This window comes from Carcharodon carcharias, chromosome 15 (genome assembly GCF_017639515.1).
Source record: "Carcharodon carcharias isolate sCarCar2 chromosome 15, sCarCar2.pri, whole genome shotgun sequence".
Taxonomy (NCBI): Eukaryota; Metazoa; Chordata; class Chondrichthyes; order Lamniformes; family Lamnidae; genus Carcharodon; species Carcharodon carcharias.
The window spans coordinates 54,398,106-54,420,893 of NC_054481.1; the positions used below are offsets into that span (position 1 = coordinate 54,398,106).

General features: G+C 43.7%; 1 protein-coding gene across 1 annotated transcript in view; it reads right to left on the reverse strand.

Moving 5' to 3' along the window:
• The window catches only part of LOC121288542 (MICAL-like protein 2), a 103,789-nt gene that overhangs the window by 70,583 nt on the left and 10,418 nt on the right, over positions 1–22,788 (reverse strand). The window contains exons 2-3 of the mRNA XM_041207123.1: positions 16,915–16,963; positions 876–1,017 (exon numbers count right to left, since the gene is read on the reverse strand). Of these exons, the coding sequence (XP_041063057.1) occupies positions 876–1,017; positions 16,915–16,963 (191 nt within the window). The remainder of the gene's footprint in view (positions 1–875; positions 1,018–16,914; positions 16,964–22,788) is intronic.

The window sequence follows — 22,788 nt, forward strand, 5'->3', positions numbered from 1 at the left end:
ATAAAAACATATGGACAGAATTTTCATCATGCATATGACTGAAAATGATGCATGGACATTTTTTTCTGGATTTTAAGATCTCTATTTATTGGTTTTAAATTCTTCAGCTCCCTGAGAAAGCTCTCTGCCTCCAGGGGGCTTTCATTCCACGTTCCCCCCGCACCCGCGCTTACGTCAGCGCCCGCCCTCCTCCTGTCCCACCCCAGCAGCACTGAACACGTGTTCCACGCTGGGGGGCCATTAATTGGCCAGCCAGGGTGAAATCGCGGGTGGGGGCCGATCACCAGGGGTGGAGCAGCCCGTTCCCCAGCTGCTCCCAGGCCCACCAATCGCTCCAGCGCGCTGACCTAAATATCCTGTCCCTGGAAACCACAAGATATAACAGAGGTCGCTTTTAATAAGCATCTTAAAGGAGGAGAGAGAGAGAGAGGTCAAGAGGCAGAGGGGTGTAGGGATGGATTTCAGATCTTGGGACTCAGGCAGTCAAAAGAATAACCAACCGGTGGAACAATTAAACCCAGGAATGCTCAAGATGTCAGAATTAGAAAAGCACTTGGGAGGTTGTAGGGATGAAGCAGGTTGCAGAGGTAGGGAGGGGCAAAGCCATGGGAAATTTGAAAACAACATTTTAAAATCGAGGTGCTGCAGGACAGGGAGCCAATGTAAATCAGCGAATGCAGGGAGTGGAACATACAGCATTTAATCTGCTTTCTCGATTATTTCTTGCCTGTCAGGAAAGAGTTGATAAAACCCCACCCCTATAAATGCAATTGGCATCTTATGGACAAAATGGAGGTGAGAGGTCAGCTCCAAGGTGGGAATAAGCAGTTTCAATGGATCACGCCTGAAGAGCTGGCACACAGGAGGTTACTCACTTGGTGATCGGCCTGTGAAATAGTTGTAATACTGCGAGACGTAGGTCAGGATGCTCAGTCTGTCTGGGACTTTTAACATCACCATGTCCTCCGCATCCAGCAACGCTGGGATTCCCAGCTCCTCCTCTGCCACTTGGAATGCCTAAAATCAACAGCAAGAATTCAGGAGACAGTTTTTGCAAACGCTACATCCCAATTGGTCAGGGCTGTAGAAAGCAGTTTGTCCTTCAAAAGTATATTTTTCAAACTCAGCAGGAAAAAAAGTTGCCAAAAAAACAAGCCAGTGCTCAGCAAACGCCCTCGAGAATTTAAACCCAAAACAAAATCTAGTGAGACGAAGTGGAGATAAAGATGTCCTTGGATGAGTCATTCTCACAAAATCATAAATAAGTTCTCTTACAAAGACTTCAGATGTTAGCTGTGGCTCAGCGAACAGCATTCTCATCTCAGAACCAGAAACTCCAGAATTAAGGCTGAATTTTCCCAAACCCAGGGTTGGCAGGAGGGCTAGAGAACTAATGGAAAGCCCCATCAGGACACATTCCTGTTACGGGGAAGTTTCCCAGAGGTAGGCCAAGATGTTGATCTGCCGCCCACTGAGCAGAGGAATTCAAATAATTAAGGCCCCCAGTTGGAGGCAATTTAGAGAGTTCACTGACAGAAAGGCTCTCGCTGAATGCAAAGGCCGCCAGCTTAATGGAGGTGACCACCCTGCGGCAGTCTGAGGGAGGAAAGCAATCCAAGCTGGAGGCTCCAACCCTTAAAAAGGGGTCTGCCAGCTACAAAGGCCACACTCAAACCCTGCCATCAGAAGGAGGGGTTTCCACTCCACTCTGAGGGGACTGCCTGCTTGGCCCCACTGAATTTGTATTTTAAGTTTGTGCCCTTGAGGTTCCTACCCACCTCAGCAGCACCCACCTCTCCCAGTGGGATTGCCAAGGATCTAGAGCTGCCAGCCCCCTTATATGGCTGGCAGCATCGGGAACCCACTCGCCATCCTTAATTGAATGGCTGGCGAGAAGGCAGCTAATTAGGAGGCTGTGCCCAGGAAAATAGCTCCCCCAATCTAGCTCCTGGAAAGGGCGGTCTCAGGACCCCCATTTGGTCACAGCATCAAAGTCCCGAAGCCTCCAGGAAAATCCTGCCCCTAAGCACCAGAAATCTAGATTGACAGTCCAGTGAAGAACTGTTTGAGTGCTGCACTCTCAGGGGTGCTGCTTTTCAAATGAGATTTCCTTAAAAACGAAGACCTCTCCATGATCTCAGGTAGACATTAAAGATCCCCTGGCACTATAGAGAAAAAGGAAGTTCTCCCTGTTGTTCTGGCCAATATTTTTCCCTCACCCAACACAACTAAGAGAATTATCTGGTCATTATCACATTCAGGTTGTTGGATCTTGCTGTGTTCAATTGGTTGCTGTCACTCCTACATTGCAACTGTGACTAAGCTTCAAAAATACTTCATTGGCTGTAAAATACATTAGGAGATCCTGAGGTCATGAATAGGCTATAAAAATGCAAGTTCTTTTGTCAGCATCAGTCAGAAGTATGCTGTAAAAGGAAGGAAACACAGGGAATTAAAAGGAAATATTCCTCAAGCACATTAAAAACACTAGCTTCCAGAGATTAACAATGTTCAAACTTTATTCCCACTGATCTCCAATTACTCACACAGCTGCTCCAGTCAGTTAAGGGAAATAAATGTGGAAAATGCACAGCAGATCAGTCAACAGCTGGATGGGAAACAGAAGTAAATGGATCATGCTGGATCCTCCATCAGGACTGGGGCAACCTCCTTCCATCATCCTGAGGGGCAAATTTCTCTTCCACCTCCACCTTCCACATCCCTTTGCAAAACTCAGTTGAGGGGTTGAGGTGAGAGGGGTGCCAGAGGTACAGAAGGGACATTGAAACTAAGAGACCCTCCATCAGTCAAGCCAAAGAAGTTACACCACAGATTGACCAGGGCACAATGTGGGTGAACGAATATAAAGGCTGTATTTTTGGGCCCGGCTGAGGGTGATAATGAGAATGAACAAGACCTGAAAATAGCAGCACCAATAGCATGCCAGTTTCTCAATGCTATTCCCAGCACCAGCCAATTTGGCAGAGGTGGGTTTGGAGGTGGCAGAGATATCCATGCCCAGCCAGCAGGTAGCCAATTAGGATCATTTAGAACCTTGTTAAGGCCTATTAAAGGCAGCTGACTGGCATTTTCCAGTCAGTTTTCAGTTTCCCCGGTTTGCGTTCCTGGAGGCGGGTGCCCAGCAGCAGGCCAAGGAGCTAGCATTCCAGGCAAGCCTAGAGGCACTCCCTACCTGCCACAGTCCACCCTGTAGAAGGATTCCCTCCAACATCCCCACACATCACTCCTTCTCCCACACCCTCCCACCCTCCACACCATAGTGGTGGCCCCTGCCGCAGGAACTATTTTTTATTTAAGTTTCAGAAAAGTTGGTGAGAGGGCGTCTCCATGTTGATGAATCCTCTCAGTTACTTGTCCTCTACTGCAGCCGGTTGCTCCCCTCAAGCTGGAAGTCCCCTGATTGGCTCTCCAGCTTCAAGAGTCACCCATCATCCTTAATTGGACAGAGAACCTGTCACCATGCTAATTAATGGGGCGCCCCCATCAAAACCCAGCCAGTGACTGTTTCCCCCTGTTCATGGTGGTGGGGTCAGGACCCGGAAGCAGTCCTGACTTCTGTTTCCCATTCCCAGAGGAAAAACTCAGTTCACTGTCTCTGATGATCGAAGGGTCCAAAATAAATGGGCATCAATTACAGAGGCGCTGAGGACAGAAGGATTGATACACAGAGGAGTGTGCACAGTTAATGATTGAGGCAGAGACCAGGTCAACATCTAACAACAGGTGGTTGAAGGAAAGCAGAGCTGCTCGTGTGGAGGATAAACACCAACACAGGTTAATTAGGCCATTTCCATGTTGTAATTTCTATTTAAATCTACAGACACTTCCTAGTAACTACAGGGCAGTCAGTTTTAACATCAGTGGTAGCCAAGGTTTTAGAAACAATGGGCAGAATTTTGCCGTCGGCGAGCAGGGGGCGGGGCCCACTCGCTGACATGTAAAATGATGCAGAATGATGTCGGGCAGAACCCCCAATGTAATCCCGCCCCATTTAAATTTTCAGGAAGGTGGGGGCACAGCCAAATCAGCTGCGGGCCCGCCGACCTGTCAAAGGCCAATTGAGGCCATTGACAGGATCAATTAAACAATTAAAGGACCTGCCCGTCCAACCTTAAGGCTGATGGGCTGGCAGCAAACAGAGAAAACATGAAACCTCATCCAGCAGCGGGATGAGGTTTCATGCAGGGTTTCAAAAATTTTAATAAAGTTATTAGGTAAATTATGAACATGTCCCATCTCATGTGACATTGTCACATGAGGGGGACACATTAGGGAATTTTTTTTTCTCTATTTTTAATATTTTTCAAAGTGTCAGCGATCTCCCTGAGGCAGCACTTAGCCTCAGGGAGATGTGCGCTCTTTCATGTGCATGCACGAAAGAGCGCACTCTTGCTTTTGGGGAATCCCCCCCCGCCTGCACAGGAAGCGCATAGCACTTCCCGCAGGGCGTCACACTGGGTGGGCCTTAATTGGCCCGCCCACGTAAAATGGCGGCAGGACCCGCTTCTCTGGCGGGATTCGTCTCCCCGCCCGCCGGATATTGGGTCAGGCCCGCCCACCCAACAGGCAGAAAATTCTGCCCAATAAATATGGGAAAATAAATTCAACAGGAACTTGGAGAGGTTTAAGTTAATTAGAGAGGGCCAACACGACTTTGTAAAAGACAGATCGTACTTGACTAATCTAATTGAATTTTATGATGAAGTAACAGAGAAAATTGATGGAAAAGCAATGGATGGCGTCTATATGGATTTTAAAAATGTGTTTGACAAAGTACAACACAAAAGGCTGATTAAGAAAATTAAAGCTCAGGGAATAGGAGGGTTAGTGTTCGTTTGGATGAAGAATTTGCTTAAGGACAGAAGTGAGTGAGTCATGGTAAATGGCTTGTCAGACTGGAGGATAGTAGACAGTGGTATTCCCCAAGGGTCACTGCTAGCACCACTGCTGTTTTGATATATAAATAACTTGGGCATTGGAATTCAGGGTAAAATTTCAGAATTTGCCAATGATACCAAACTTGGAGAAATGGCATACATTGAGGCTGATATCAATAGGCTGCAATAAGATATGGATAAATTATCAGAATGGACAGACAAATGACAGATGGAATTTAGTACAAAGCAGAAGTGTGGTGTGATGCAGAAGGGTTAGGGAGAAGCAATATAGACTTATTGGCGCAGTTCTAAAGAGCGTAGAGGAACAGAGGAACCTGGGGATTCATATGCATAGATCTTTGAAGATGCCAGAACATATTGAGAGAATAGTCAGAGTAGCATATGGGATCTTGGAACTTCATAAATAGAGTTATTGAGGACGAAAGCATGGAAGTTATGCAGAATTTGTATAAACCTCAGATTAGGCCACAGCTGGAAAATTGTGCATTCAGGAGAGATGTGAGGGTCCTTGAGATGGTGTAGAGGAGATTTAAAGTTTTACATCACAGAAAGAGGCCCTTCAGCCCATCGTGTGATTTACCAGAACGGTTGAGGGATTCTAACTACAAGGTTAGTTTGGAGAAGCTAAGGTTGTTTTCCTTGGAGCAAAGGAGATTGAGAGGTGTAAAAGATTATGACAAGTTTAGATGAGGTAGATAAAGAAAAGCTACTCCCATTAGCTGATGATACAAGGAATAAGTGACACATATTTAAGGTTTTGGGCAAGAATGCAGGGGGAATGTGAGGAAGAACTCTTTTTACATAGCAAGCTGGAACTCGCTACACATGAGGTTGATGGAAGCAGAAACGATGAAAGATTTCAAAAAGGAATTGGATGGACACTTGAGGGAAATAAATTTGCAGGGTTACAGGGATAGGGCTGGGGAATGGGACTGATTAAATTGCTCTACAGCAAGCCAGCAAAAACTCAATGGCCCAAATGGCCTCCTTCTGTGCCATAATGACTCTATGACTCCGCTGTACATACTTCCACATACACACTCTCTTTGGTGAATTTCTCTCGAGTGCACGCCCCACCCCAGCTGATCGTCAGCTAACTGACCCCAGACCAGGGATCTGACCTGACTCCTTACTGCTTTGTAATTTCCCCAGCAAGCAATATACTTATTATCCGAGTCACTAAAGCATTGCAATCCAAGATTTATTGGCCAAAAACAAGTGATATTTACACAGACAAATTTATGTTCCCCATTATACTTTAACTAACGACTCTGGGCAAAGAGGCTACTAACGATTACAGTCTGGAATTTCATTTCTAAATCCAAGTGAGTTATTTAAAAATAGAAATAAAGAACTTAATTGCTTTACGAAGCTCATTTCAAAACTCTACAGAAATGTGGGTGTTCCCTCTGCACTGACATACAGTGAACAGAGACTCTACACTGATGAACTCTCAGTAATTGTCACCTCTAGTACATGAAAAAATTAATAACAAAATTGTGGTTACTTTAATACACAGTTTAATTAATATTGTGATGATTCAGGGCATTTTTATAATGATATTAGAATTCTTCATTTGCCAATCATGTATTTCTGCTTATTTATTAAGAAATATTTATGAAAATATAAAAACTTATTATTTATCAATCAAATTCGAGTTGCTCCCAATGTACAGTTCAATCTAGCAAAGGACAACTTATCAAAAAGTTATTTTTAAAATTTGTTTTCAATAACTTATCAACACTGAAAATGCTGCAATTTTGTAATCTCTAAAGAGCTATATTTGGTTTTGGAACATTAAATACTGTATTTTACAATGTACGAGGTGTCTGAAATTGTAGCAGACCATAAAATGGTGATAGTACAGAAGAAGGCCATTCAATCCATCATGTCTGTGCCAACTCTCTGTAGGAGCTACTCAGCTAGTCGCCATCACTCCCTGCCTTTCCATGTTGTCCTACAAATTTCTTCTCTTCAAATAGTTATCCAATTCCCCTTTGAAACCCACCACAGAATCTGCCCCCGCCACATTCTCAACATTTCAGATTCTAACCACTCGCTGCATAAAAAAAAGTTTTTCCTCATGTCACTGTTGGTTCTTTTGCCACTTACCTTAAATCAGTGTCTGCTGGTTCGCACTGTTCCGCCAGCGGGAACAGTTTCTCTCCATATAGTCTGTCCAGACCCCTCAAGATATTGAAAACCTCCATCAAATCTCCTCTCAACCTTCTCTAAGGAGAACAGCCCAGCTTCACCATCTATCCATGTATTCGAACTCTCCCATCCCAGGAACCATTCTTGTAAATCTTTTCTGCACCCTCTCTAAAAGCTCCACACCCTTCCTAAAGTGCAGTGTCCTGAGCTGGACACAATACTTTTGGCTGAGGCTAAACCAGTGTTTTATAAAGGTTCACCATAACCTCCTTGCTTTTCTACTCTGTAATTTATGAGATTCTCTGTATTTGATTTTGAACTGTATGAGTTACCTGTATTTGGTTGTGTGCGTCTCTGGGGAAGGGAAAACAGACAAATTAAATGCGCTTGAGAAGTCGCTCAGTGGGTTTTCAGAGAGAGAAGGGATTTATGGTATGGTAAGCAGGTGGAGATAAGATTAATTGAACATGGGGTAGGATTATGGGGTATACTTGTTTGAGTTTTCTTTTGTGATCCTTCAAGAAAGTGAATGCAATATATTGGGTTGTGAGTGAAGAGGAAGCCAGTGTTTACGCTGAATCATTCAGCCTCTCTGTTTAGCCTAATACAAATCAATGAGGAACACATACTCAGAACATGGACAAGATCTGAATGTACAATACAGGGGCAAGGGTGAATGGCAGGAATATCAATGACCCCGTCTAGAGCAGAGACAATGAGCTGCTCAGTGCCAGGAGATGTTGAGCTGATATCTGCAAGTGAGCAATCGTGTTTCAGATGTGTGAAACATAAGTTAACGCTCATCTTACTCTCAACTTGTGGTGCTTGTTTGGGAGCAAAGCTGTGCACTTCACAAGACAAATCCTCATAACTTTACATTGCTACCAGTGTTTCAAGGAAACTGTGTGTACCCTTGGAGCTAACCTCTGGGCTCCAGGCCTCCACCCACACATCCAATTGATTGACTACACAAAAACACATGACCTCTTGGCCAAATCTGCAGTCTGAAAGCAGTCACTTACTCAGAATGCCCAAGCAATATAATGAAATGGTAACAATGGCTGTGCCCAATCTGTAACTGATCTTAATTCTAGGTTGACGCCAAATCAGTTTATGTCAGGCAAGGCAAAAGCAAACAACCTTGAGAACTGAGTGGTAAGGATAGGTGGCCTGCTCCTGGGACTTCACTCTCCGGGTGTGGGGATCTAGATAAAGGTCTTTAAGATTTTCAGAAGTATGGAGGAGCTAGATAAACATTCTTCCTCTGGGTTTCACAGTCAAATAAAACAGGACTCAGGTAAATGCTAAGAAAGTCAAAAGATCTGTAAAAATTTAGGCCAACATTTTTTCCAATAGAATATCCTCCAAAAGTCAGATTTCCAAACAGGTCCATTTTTTCTCTTAAGCATGAGGGGGAAAGGAGTAGAAGGCTGTGCTGATAAGTAGGGTGGAAGGGGCCAATCTGCAGCATTAACGACAGCATGGACCAGTTGGGCTGAATAGCCTGTTTCTGTGTTGTACATTCTACCCAATTCTAAGAAACCACAAGTCACAAATGGCATTCTCTGTAACAATGACCATGGTGTGTTATCATTCCTTATCCCAACTGTAGTTTTGACAAGGTCAACCCCATCCTCCTCCAACCATTGTCTCCTAAGCTGTTTTGGGCTTGAAGAGGATGAATGAGAGGGAATGCGGGACTTCAGGTTCAGGGCCTGAACTTGCACAATTTTCCAAGCATCTAGGAATCTGACAAGGTCAGGTCAAAACTTATTCATTGTTCAAAGTCTGTTAAGAGGTTTACTTTCAGTTTCATGAAGGCTTTGAACTTCCCGTTCACAGGTTCAATACATTTGCCCATTTCAGTCAGCTCAGGATCACTGCTCACTGAATTGGTCAAATTATAAGAATTTGACAAGAGTAGAATGAACCAGGTATTTGGAGTTTTCCTGATGGGCATTGGAATTATCCATTAGGTTTGATAAATTCTGTGTTCATTAACCCAAATGGAGCACTTTCTGTTTCAGGCACTCAGTCAGCAAACAATCCCAAATCAATGCTGACTGGGAGGGGTTACATGGTGGAATGGAAGTGGATTAACATGCAGAAGATAGCATTATAAACACTCTGCTCATTACAACTGCTTTCCTTTGATAAAATTTCTTACTATAATTCCTCAATTAATTAACCCCTCACTTTAGCAACTGACATCCAGTAATAAAAAGTATGTCCACGATTGGTCAACTTCCTGTCTCACATTCAGAATAGAGGGAACTGCCCCGTTAATCAGAGGTCACGAAGGTGGAGAACAGGAGGGAGTGAGGTTCACGAGGAGAGTTTGTGAATCCTCCACAGTGCTATCCAAGACTGGAATACTCGTAAACCATGACGAATAAACATCCACACAAGTGTTCACGACATTTTGTGCAGGGCAGTGATGGCATATCAGATGTGGCTCATTGCTGTTTGTGGGACCTTATTGCGCACAAATTGGTTGCAGCATTTCCTATATTACAGCAGTGACCATACTTTTTATTACTGGATGTCAGTTGCTAATGTGAGGGGTTAATTAATTGAGGAATTATAGTAAGAAATTTTATCAAAGGAAAGCAGTTGTAATGAGCAGAGTGTTTACAATGCTATCTTCTGCATGTTAATCCACTTCCATTCCACCATGTGACCCCTCCCAGTCAGCATTGATTTGGGATTGTTTGCTGACTGAGTGCCTGAAACAGAAAGTGCTCCATGTGGGTTAATGAACACAGAATTTATCAAACCTAATGGATAATTCCTATGCCCCTCAGGAAATCTCCAAATACCTGGTTCATTCTACTCTTGTCAAATTCTTATAATTTGACCAATTCAGTGAGCAGTGATCCTGAGCTGACTGAAATGGGCAAATATATTACCACTATAAATGTTCACACCCTCCACCAATGATGCACTGTGGCAGCACTGTGTACCATCTGCAAGCTGCACTGCAAAAGCTCGCCAAAACTCCTTCGACAGTACCTTCCAAACCCACAACCTCTACCACCTAAAAGGTCAAGTGAGTAGGTGCATGGGGAACACCACCACTTGCAAGTTCCCCTCCAGACTACATATCATTCTGACGTAGAACTATATCATCGTTCCTTCACTGTCACTGGGTCAAAATCCTGGAATTCATTTCCTAACAGTACTACACCACATAGACTGCAGCAGTTCAAGAAGGCAGCTCACCATCATCTTCTCAAGAACAATTAGAGATGGACAATATGCCCAAATCCCATGGACAGAGAGAAAAAAAATCATTGGTTGCAAAGATTTTTAGGGAACCTCCAGGTCATTAAGGGCAATATAGAGTTGCATGCATTTTCTTTCCATCATAATGGGTGGTATTCAATGAGATAGCACCATCAAGACTCAGAAGATCCAGTGAGGAAAAGAGTTTTCAAAGAAGCAAAGACTAACAGGTTTACACTAACATGATGAGTGGCTGCAAAAAAACCCCAAATTAGAGCTTTGTTGTTCAGGGGTGACATGTCAGGAAGCACTTCTTCACTGACAGCTTAAGCCTTTGTTTCCCAAGTTTAAAGAAGGGTGGAAATCTGGAACTCTCTCCCCAAAAAGCTCTTGCAGTTGGGAATCAGTTCCAAAATTTCAAAGCTGAGATTGGTAGATTTTTGTTAGGCACAAGTACTGAGGGATATGGAACCTTGACTAGTAGATAGAGTTAAAACAAACATGATCAAATTGAGTGGCAGAACAGATTCAAGGGACTGAATGGCCAACTTCTGTTCCTTTGTTTGACTGTGCAAGAGCCAGTTGCTGACTATGAAAGGAGCAGGGAGTTCCTTTGTTCGCTGTCACACTTTTACTGAGGGTTTACTGTTATGCAATAAAGATCCAAATCTTCTGATTTAAGTGTTGGCTGAGAGATAAATAACAGGCGGGATACCAGGGAGAACTCCCTGCTCTTCTGCAAAATTATGCCTTGGGATCTTTGGCATCCACCTCAAAAGGCTGACGTGACCTTGGGGTGTAAAGTCTTAACTGAAAGAAGCACATTCAGCAGTGTAGCATTCTCTCTGGAAACACTAGCGTGGATTTGTGCTCAAGCCTCTGGAAAAGAACTTGAACCCACAAGTTTCTGACTCAGAGGTGAATGGATTGCCCACTGAGACGTAGAATTAGGTCACTAATGAAACAACACCCAGAGCACAAATTGTGATGAAATGGGGCTGCCCTAAGCCTGAACCTACTAGTAAGAACATAGTATAAGAACTGGAGAGCAGGGAGAGGGGATTAGCCCTATAAATGTATTTAAAAATAAGGACCAGGTTTTCACTGCTGATGTGGACAGCTTGGGTCACGAAATTTCCCAACTCGTTAGACTTGCCTCAGTTTAAAGGGCTCCATTAAAACAATTTTTGCTCTGGGCGTGACAGTGGGGGGCGAAATTAAGTCGGGTCCACCGACCCCAAAAGCAGATCCTAGGTGGCCACAGAGTGGCCTTGGCTCTCTGGAATTTTGTCCAAGTTGTTTTAGGTATTGTTAGGCCTTCATTCCTCAATGCTGATCCCACTTACTCCCCCACCATTCCCCCATAGTCCCCCAAACCCCATGCCACTTCCATGCCAACACACGCCCCCAACCCCTCATAACCCCATGACTACTGATGCCTACACCCAATTCCTCACTCTCTTCCCTACCCCAATACCCCTTTCATGCCAACTCATGTCCTACCCAGCCCCAATGCCCCCTCATACCCCCAAGCCCCCTCCATAGCCACTCAACAAGCATCCATAATGGGCAGACCTCATGAGCCATATAGGAATAAAAAAAACTTCTCACAATCTAATACAGCCCTCACTCATACACACTTGACAGTGAAAAAACTCCCATTCAAGAACCCCATTCAAAGCTTTTAAATCTCCTGAAGATGTTGATCTCTTAAAAAAATAATTACACTTCTATTCAGACTCCATATCAAAGACAACTAGTCCTTAAATAGCCTCTTTAAACTGTGAACTCAGAACTCCCTGCTGAGATAATTGAACCTTTTGAAATTCAGCCAAATATTCATAATGGCATAATAATAGGCCTTGGAGAAATGCCAAAAAAGACATCTAATGAAATTGCATGACCAGATGGTAATTCTTTTTTCTAACCTAATCCAGATGGTCTGTCAATCAACGCAGTCCAGCAGAGGGTTGTTTTTAAACCCTCACTGACAGCTTAAGCCTTTGTTTCCCAAGTTTAAAGAGTAGGGAACTTAAAAAAAATTCAGATCCTGACACTTAAACAGACCTTATCTGCCCTTTAAGAGGACTTACATCTACTCCATCAATGTCTAACTCCCACACTGCAGGTCAAGGCCCTTGCAACAGCCAAAATGGTAATTATTTGAAATAAGCACTAAGTTCAAGTGGCCTTGCTGATTTCAGGTTTACCACCTATGTGAGTCATGTACCCCTCCTGGCAAAAAGTGGATCTGCTGGAAATGGTGGCAGGACTTCTGCATCTGGGTCCTAGTGAAATTTTTAAATCGGGCCCCAAGTTTCAACTCACACACTTCAATCCCATTTCTCTTCAAAAAGGCAACTAAATTGCAGAATTATTGGGAAAGAGCAGGGCAATGGGAGTAATTGGATAACTCTTTGGGGCAAATTGCCTGCTACTGTGCTGCAAGATATGATGATTTTAAAATCTTCCTGATCCACTCATTTCCAAAGCCATCCTTGATGACTTGTTCCATATAGTTTGGGCTCAGGTCCCTCCTGACCCATTCTATATACACTCCACTTGTGACCTGTGATTCCTACCAGTCGAAACTTTACCAGAGCAAACCATTGGGCTTGATTTATGTTTTTCGCCAAATATTTTTCATTAAGCTGAATTAGACCAGCAGAAAGCACCATGTTTTTCCAAAAAAGGAATCCACAGATCTTTTTTCCCCCTGTAGCTCAAATTCCTGGTGCTTGGAATCATCTTCACTGCTGGAGCCAAGGACAGTGACATCCTTTCTGTGATTAGGTGACTGGAACAGTGCACAGCAATCCAAATAGGATCAAGAGAGTTACCGAACAGATGCTTTTCATTTGTTTGCTAAATAACTCACATCAATAAAAAAATTGCAAAAGGGATTGAAAGCAAAGTTCAACCACAATTACACAATAAGTCAAACAGGCAAAGTGTCAGATAAACAGGTTTCCATGCATTTACACAAAGATATAAACGCTGCTTGGACACAGCATTACCACACTGGCACGCAATGATTTCCAAAGTATTTCTTCCACACAGGTGCAGTGCCTCTTTAAAAGGGCAGCGAGAGTGCTACCCACTGAGCCACAGCATGGGTAGCGCCTTTACCTGTGTCAAAAGGTTATATGTTCATGTTCCATTCCAGGGACATGAGCATAAAAATCTATGCTGGCACTCCAGTGAAGCAATTGAGGGAGTGCTACACTATTGGAAGTGCTGTCTATCAGAGGAGACATCAAACCAATGCCCCTTTCACTCTTTCGACGGAAATAAAAGATCCCATGGAACTATTTTGAAGAAAAGAAGGGGAGATCTCCCCAGTACCCAGGTCAATATTTACTCCTCATTCAACATCAGTAAAATAGATTAGCTGATCATTATTACATTTCTGTTTATGGAAGCTGACTTTGTGCAAATTTGGCTGTCACGCTTCCTACTTTACAACAGTAATGAACATAAAAAGCATTTCAGGATATCCTGAGGCCGTGAAAGTCTTTACAGAAATATAAGTCTTTCTTTATGCTTGAAGATGACCTTTGAATCCAGCACATAAGACTTACGATAAATTCACAGAGCCATTGGCAGCCAAAGCCATTCAGCCAATCAGGGCTGCTCTCCCATTCAGTTAGTTCATGGTTGAGATGTACCTTTGCCCTATTTACCAGCCTCCGTTCCATCTGGATAAGTCTTGTGCGATTACTGGGTGACTTTAGCATTTCCAGATTAGAGACGTGGCGGATGGGAGGGAAAGATAAAAGTTTAAGAAGCCAAATAAAGGGCAGCCTGGCAGAAAAGGATCTATCTGGGCATTGCATCAGTGTCAATATTCAACTGAATAACAATTTATTTTTTCTATAATATTATGCAATGTGTATGATTCACAGGAACACATGGGACAAGAGAAAAGTATGTGTATCTTTTTATTAGACACACTGGGGAGAATTATCCCCCCCATTGTGGGGGGAAGTGCAGGAGCGTGCGCGCCTCCAATCGGCACCCCCAATCGGGGGCGTGCCGCCATTTTACGTGGGTGGTCCAAGTAAGACCCGCCCAGCGTGATGTCCACCAGGAACCGCTATGCAGTCCCTGTGCGGGCAGGGAGGGGGGCTGGAATCCCTCAGCCGAGAGTGCGCTCTTTCGTGCATGCATACAAAAGAGCACACTCATCTCCCTGAGGCTAAGGGCTGCCTCTGGGAGATCGGCACCAAATTTAAAAATGGTCAAGGAGCAAAAACAAAATTTCCCTTACATGTCCCCTCATGTGACACTGTCACATGAGTTGGGACATGTCCATCACTTTACCTCTAACCATTATTAAAATTTTTAAAACCCCCATAAAACCTCATCCTGCCCGTGGATGAGGTTTCATGCTTTTTCTGAAGCCCGCCAGGGCTCCCAGCCTGCCCGCCAACCCTAAGGTTGGACGGGTAGGTCCATTAATTAATTAAATGGCCTCAATAGGCCGTTGACAGGTCGGCGGGCACACAGCTGATTCGGCTTTACCCCCGCCGACCTGAAAGTTGAAATGATGCGGTGTGATGTCAGGAGTTCCGCCCGAATCATCCCGCATCATTTTACATGTCGGCGAGCGGGCCCCGCCTCCCTGCTCGCCGACCTAAAGATCCTCGCCATTAAATCAAAAGTGGAGATCAAACTGTTACTCATGCCCAGGGTTGCTCACCTTCCTGGAGTAACCAGGAATTAATAATTAATTTCATAGACACTGCGACAAGCAGGAGAAAATCACAGGAGCATTTTTTTTTAAATTGTGTTTTATTCGCTTTCTTTCTGGCAATGGAACAAAAGGCTGGTTGGACTGGGTGGGTGGAGACAGGAGGTCATGTGATGAAACCTCCAGGAATACGTCCAAGATATCCATTCAAAGTTGGCAACCCTACATATCAGGGACTGTGATGATAACAATGGCAAAGCCTGGATGTATCCTCTGCAAAAGGACTGAACTTTGATATTATAATAATCACAGCTGCCCTCTCTTTCCTCCCCAATCTTCTCCCCTTTTCTGAAGACAGTGACTTATGTTGGAGTCCATTTTCCCAGATTTTTAACCCAATGCATGGGTTTCTTTATGGAAGTAAAGCTGCCATCCTTCCTTGGTCTGAGCCTATATGTGGCTCCAATCCATGCCAAGGTGACTGCCTCTTAACTGCTGTCTGAAGTGGGCTGACGAGCCATTCAGCTACGTCAGGAACACTACCAAATGTTCAAGCTGACTCACCAGCACCTTCTCAGAACAAGTGGGGATGGGCAATAAATGCCAGCCTTGCCAGCAATGCCCACATCACAAGAATGAATAAAAAACAAAATTATGCACAGCAAGATCCCAGGCATGCCAAACCGAATGTCTCGTAAATCAAGAGGCAAACTTCTGAAAGTCAACAGATTTGGTTTAAAATCAGGAGTTCCAATCTTTTTACAAACATGAACCAATATAGATTGATAGTTAAAAGCAAAATACTGCGGATGCTGGAAATGTGAAACAAAAACAAAAACAGCTAGAAAAACTCAGCAGGTCTGTCAGCATCTCTGGAGAGAAATAGAGTTAATGTTTCGAGTCCATATGACTCTTCATCAGGTAGATTGATAATTGATGTATAAGCTTCATTAATGACTTATTTAATCACTAACAGGTTAGTGTCCTTTACAAAAGCTAGTTATTGCTTCTGAAAATGCTTAATTTAAAAACTTTGTAAAAGTCCAATCTATTCTCCCCACGTGTGTTAGAGGGAGTTCACCCATCCCACCACAGTGACTATTGGTTGAAACTGCTGCCTCCTTATAGGATGAAACCTAACTCAGTGTTCCAGCTTAATATATTAATATGAAAAAAATACAGTTATCTACAGTGGAGTAACTATTATTACCTCCAAATCCAAGTTATTCTAAATGAGATGGTGGCAGTTACCACTGGCCCCCATGGGATGTTTACCCCCTTTAAAAAAAATAATCAGCAGCAGCTTCAGGGTCTTGTAAAGTTGCCGCCTATAGCCAGGTTGTCAATCAGCCAGTCAATGACCTAGTTAGCACAGCTCCGCACACGTCCTCAGCAGAAAAATCCCAAGATTTCACAGCCCTTTCACGAGATCACAAGTGAAGGCTAAATTGACTGAGAAATCATGTCTCTCGGGACAATTTGTGAGAGTTGGCATGTCTGAGGTCCCACAAGCAGCAGATGATTTGAATGCCCAGTAAATCTGTTTTGGTTTGAGGGAAGAATGTTGACCTGGAAACCAGAAGAACTCAACGTCCTTATTCCAGTATTGACACAAGATCTTTTACATCCCCCAGAACCAGCAACATAGCCTTGGATTAACATTGCACTGGGAAGATGGCACCTCCAACAAAACAGTATCACACCAAAGCCTCAGCCTAAATTAGGTGTTCAAATTCGTACAGAGACTCCCACCCGCGGACTTCCAACACAGAAGGCAGAAATGGTGTGGAGAAACATTCCACTTCCCATAATGCTTCACAGGGGATGTAAATGTGCCCAGAAGCATCCAACACAAAACTATCCATGAAAGAAAACTTAACAAAAAGAACAGTTCCTCCTTTTCATACAGAATGTGCTACTTACCAACTTATTATTCTCATAGACATCTTCTTTCTTAAGAGAATCAAAATCTCTGTAATTGAAACAGAAAAAGAATAAACAATAGCTTACATTTATATATGGCAACCCAGATAGTAGAAATGTCCTTCACAGGAGCCAATTAGGAATCCCCACAATGAGGGGTACACTAGCATAGTGGTTATGTTACTGGACAAGTAGTCTAGAGACCTGGACTAATAACCTATAGATATAAATTCAAAATCCCACCATGGCAGCTGAATCACAAAAGGCTAGTATTCAGGTACAGCAAGTAATTAGGAAGGCTAATAGAGTGTTATAGTTTATTGAGAGGGGAATTGAATACAAACGTAGAGATATTATGCTTCAGTTATACAGGACATTGGTGAGACCACATCTGGAGTATTGTGTACAGTATTGGTCTCCTTCTTTAAGGACGGATGTAAATATGTTGGAAGCAGTTCAGAGCATTACTAGACTAATGCCTGGAATGGGCAGGTTGTCAGATGAGAAAAGGTTGGACAGGCTAGAGTTGTATCTGCTGGAGTTTAGAAGATTAAAAGGTGACTTGAATGAAACATAAGATCCTGAGGGGTCTTGATAGAGTGCATGTGGAGAGGATGTTTACTCTTGTGGAAAAATCTAGAACTTGGGGTCACTGTTCAAAAATAAGGGGTCGCCCATTTATACCAGATGAGGTGATTTTTTTTCCACTCAGAGGGTCGTGAATCTTTGAAACTTTGTAAGCAGAGCCTTTAAATATTTTAAAGGCAGAGGTAGATAGATTCTTGATTAGCAAGGGGGTGAAAGGTTATTGGGGGTAGGTGACAATGTGGAGTTGAGGTTAAAATCAGATCAGCCATGATCTTAATGAATGGTGGTGCTGGCTCGAGGGGCCAAATGGCCTACTCCTGCTCCTAATTTGTATGCTCATATGCTCATGTGAGGAATTTAAAATTTAATTAATTGAACAAAATCTGGAAAAAAAAGCTAGTATCTGTAATAATAATTATGAAAATACTGGATTATTGTGAAAACTCATTGAGTTCACTAATGTCTGTTACAAAAAGAACTCTTCCATCCTTGTTCAATCCGGTCTACATGTGATTCCAGACCCACAACCATGTGGATGACTCTTAGCTGACCTCTTAAATGGTCTAGCAATCCACTTAGTTGCATTTATAAAGGCAGCTCACCACCACCTTCTCAAGGACAATTAGGAATGAGCTGGCCTCTCCAGTGACACCCATATCCCATAAATGAATGAGCTTCCTCCAATATAAGGTCAGAAGTGGGGATGTTCGCTGATGATTGCACAATGTTCAGCACCATTCGCAACTCCTCAGATACTGAAGCAGTCTATGCCCACATGCAGCAAGACCTGGACAACATTTAGGCTTGGGCTGATAAGTGACAAGTGAAATTAATGCCACACAAGTGCTAGACAATGACTATCTCTAATTGAAATCCCCTCCATCAACATCCTGGGGGTTACCATCACCTAGTAACATAACTGGACATAAATGCTTTGGCTACAAGAGGACAGAGGCTGGGAATTCTGTGGTGAGTAACTCACTTCCTGACTCCCCAAAGCCTGTCCACCATCTACAAGGCACAAGTCAGGAGTGGTGGCATACTCTCCACTTGCCTGGATGAGTGCAGCTCCAACAACACTCAAGAGGCTCAAAACCATTGAAGACAAAGCATCCTGCCTGATTGGCAATCTCATCCACCACCTTAAACATTCATTCTCCCCACCATCTTAAACATTCACTCCCTCCACCACCAGTGCACAGTAGCAGCAGTGTGTACCATCTACAAGATGCACTGCAGCAACTCACCAAAACTTTTTAACAGCACCTTCCAAACCTATGGCTTCTACAACCTAAAAAGTTACTCACCATTCTGACTTGGATATATCCCCACTCCTGCACTGTCACTGTGTCAAAATCCTAAACTCCCTCCCTAACAGCACTGTGGGTGTACTAGATGAACTGCTGCAATTCAAGAAGCGGGGTCATCACCAATTTCTCATGAGCAATTAGGCATGGACCCTTGCCAGCAACATCAATTCCCAACAGTGAATATAAAAATGAATTTACAAAATAAGAAGATGTTAGGACAGGTTCAAATAGATCAAATAGGTAGGTTATACAAGGAGAGAGAAAGGTTGAAAAGGAATTCCAAAGTTTCGAGCCTACATGGCTGAAGGCACAGCTGCCTATAGTAGAATAATGAAAACCAGGGCAACTGAAGTGGCCAGAATTGGAGGAATGCAGAGATCTCAGAGGGTTGTTAGGCTGGAGGAGATTACAGAGATCGAGAGGAGCCATCGAAGGATTTGAAAAGAAGGTTAAGAATTCTAGATTGGAGGCATTGTTAGGCTGGGAACCAATGTAGTTCAGTGAGCAAAGGGATATTGGTTAAATAGGACAGGGTGGGAGTTAGGATGTAGGCTGCACAGCTTTGAAATTGGAAGCTAATATCCAGCCTGATTAAGTAACATACCCAATTGATCTTGGGAGTATGCAATGTTTGAATTATCCAAAATTATACACTTAGAATTGTGACACACACAACAGGCCAGTAGTAAACTGTCATAAAATCCATTGATCTGTGTGTCCCTAGTACTAAATTAGCCATCTGAGGAATCTATAACATTTAGGTACAGGATGTTCCAATGCTTATTATATTGGTCCCTGTCTAGTAACAAAGGTGGGACCCTCTGGGAGTGTTTTGATTGCTCCCCAGATGAGTTCAAGGGTCAGTGAACATCTCTTCTTGAGGCAGTCAGTTTGAGGCAGTCGGCTAGCCAAGAAGTATTCCAGACAGGGCTCAGGGAAGCCTTGGTAATCAAAGAGGGTTTCAGTGGAAGCCCTTGGAGTCATATATGAATGGATACAGCCGGGAGACAGGAATTCGGAGAAACTCAGGGGCAGTGCCAGCTCAGTGAAGCTAGCTGTCTAGGAAAGACCTGAAATTATGCGAGTAAGTAGAGGCTGGAGTGCAGAATCAGGAATCCAGGGAGAAGGAATCTCAGAAGGCAAGATTGAAACCCTGCGAGGTAGGCCATTGTTAAAGCCATCCGAGTGGGACGACTTTTGGAGAGAATTCTAAGGAGAGAGATCTTCAAAGGTGAAGTTGGGTATCCCTAGTGAAACAGAGTTTCAACGAGATTGTTTGACTTGGTTTCAACTGACATCTGGGTGAGAAATCCATGGACTCTATCTTAGTTGCATCTGTCATTTAATCTGTAGTGTGGTGTGTTCATTTGTTAATTCACATGTATATTACACTGACCCTGAATGTTAGAGTATCAGGTACAAATTGTAAATTGTTATATCTTTCGGAACATGTCTGGTAAATATCGTTTTTTGTTTGTTCAAAACTCTTGGAATCTTCTGGCTTTATTCCAAAAGCAGGTGTCCTGAATCTCAACCTTTATCTACTTTAAACAAAACGTTACTGACCCCTAACCGGATCTCACTGCACATCCCGGAGTCTGGCCAAGGATTGCAACAAAAGTAAAACAGATGAGTTTATTATAGGGTGTATGAATGCGTAGCATGGACACAATACATCACCAGGCACTCATTACTCATCCATCAATGTAATTCCACTTCCATCACATTCAGCACACAGGCACCCAGCAGATGTACAGCTGAATGGCACAGAGTGGCCAGAATTTTCCTGTCAGTGATTTGGGGGCGAGGCCCGCTCGCCAATGGGAAATGACCAGGGATGACATTGGGAGGAACCCCCAACATCATCCCGGGTCCATTTAAATTTTTAGGAAGGCGGGTGGACAGTGAAATTGAGGCCATTGACAGGATCAGTAACCTCGTTGAAAGACCTGCCCGTCCAACATTAGGGCTGGCGGGCAGACCAGGAGCCCCAGCGGGCTTCTGAGAAAAGATAAAACCCCATTCACTGGCGGGATGAGATTTCATCTCAGTTTCTAAAAAGTTTATTAAAGTTTCACTCATATTTATTAACACATCCCATCTTGTGTGACAGTGTCACATGAGGGGGGGACATGTTAATAAAGCTTTTCTTTCTCTATTTTTGAAGTTTTTTAAACAATCAGCGCTTTCCCTGAGACAGCACTTAGTCTCAGGAAGCAGTGCGCTCTTTCACGCGCATGTGCAAAAGAGCGCACTTTGACGGATGGGGAATCCCTCCACCCCCTGCACAGAAAGTGCATAACGCTTCCTGTCAGGCAGGCCTCTGGGCGGGCCTTAACTGGCCCGCCCATGTAAAATGGCTGCCGGCCCTGTTTCTGCGGCAGAGTTCGGCTGCCCGCCTGCTGCCGAGCCGGTGGGGCCCCGCCCGCCCATCAAGGTCAAAATTCTGGCCAGTGTTGGGAGGCTCCAACCCTTTGTGCTATTACACCTCCTGCTCCCTACAAACATCAGAAGTATTCTTTTGGACAGGAGGCACGAACCAAACAGGGAGTAACTTTCCCACAAAAAGTCAGTGCTCTCAGTAGGATATTGGTGTCAACCGTGACTCAAAGGCTGAGTGATCACATTACAATAGATAATGAATTGGCTGTAAAGCACATTGGGACGTTCCAAGTCCTGATAGATTCTATATAAAGACAAACTCCTTCTTTAAGAATAAAGACACTTCAGCCAATACACATGGTATGATATTCTTAATTCATCATCTGGAAACGTCCCCACGTTCTTAATGATACTGCCTTTCATATGTGAAAGGTCTGAATGAATAATTGTGTCACTGGATGCTTTCCACGCTCACACATCCATCATTGCACTTCAATGAAGTCCTTGGGATAGAAGGGGGCTAGGGGAAGGGTTAAGGGGGAGGACACATTAATCCAAGCCAGCTTCATGTATCTCCTCCTGCTGCCATGCAGTGGCACTGAAACTGGCACTGATCAAAGGTCACTTGCCCGTCTTAAACTGCAGAATGGATCATGGCATCACAGAGAGCTGCAAACCAGATTCACATTCATTGAGAGTTTAGCACAATGGAATAACAGGATTATGAGCAACCCCAAAGCAAACTATGGAACTAACATTGAAGCAAGTATGTACCATTGACAGCAGTCAATGGCAGGAAATATCACCTCAATCCATGACTCATCACAGGTGGCTATTTATAGTAAGGTCTTTGTTTTTAGCTACAAGGCCAATGGTTGCTTCAGGGTCAGCAACTCCAGCTGCACGTAATCACAATTAGGAGTTTCCCCTCTCAGCGTAATGGGAGACAAGCAACGGAGCCACTCACAGGAACACTTCATCTCTTCCTTCACCATGTTTTATTCCAGTGGCTGAAGATTATCCATCATTATCTTGCTAAGTGAACACTGGGTTTTATTTACTCACCTGTCTTCTCTGCAATTCAGAAGGGCCTAGTCAGCAAGATTTTTCTAGAACCCAAGCCCGATCATCTTCTCTCACAATATCCATCAATACACCTTCCAGCAATAGCCACCAAATGGCAATCAGGACCAGGAGGTCCCTGATGGATTCCACCACCCACCACCCTTACCATGCCTCAGTTGTAAGTAGTAAGTACCCGGTGAGGAGCCAGGCTGCACCAACTTGGCTGGCCTTTTGAGTCAGAAGTGAGTTGAAGCCCCACCCTAAAATTTAAGGGCATAATCTGAACTGAGACTAGAGTGCAGTACTAAAGAAGGTCTTCAACATCAACAGATGTCAACTTGGGTTGTAAACTTTCCATAATTACAGTGGAGCCTCCAAGCATTAAAGACTAATCTCCATGGCAGTGCTGCAAGGCACACCTGTTTATTGTTCATTTTATGATGAATTTCATTTTAGAATAAAGGAGTTAAGACTGGCAATCAACAATCATCCAATGGGGTAACACCATGCCTGGTTGCTTTCCATTCAT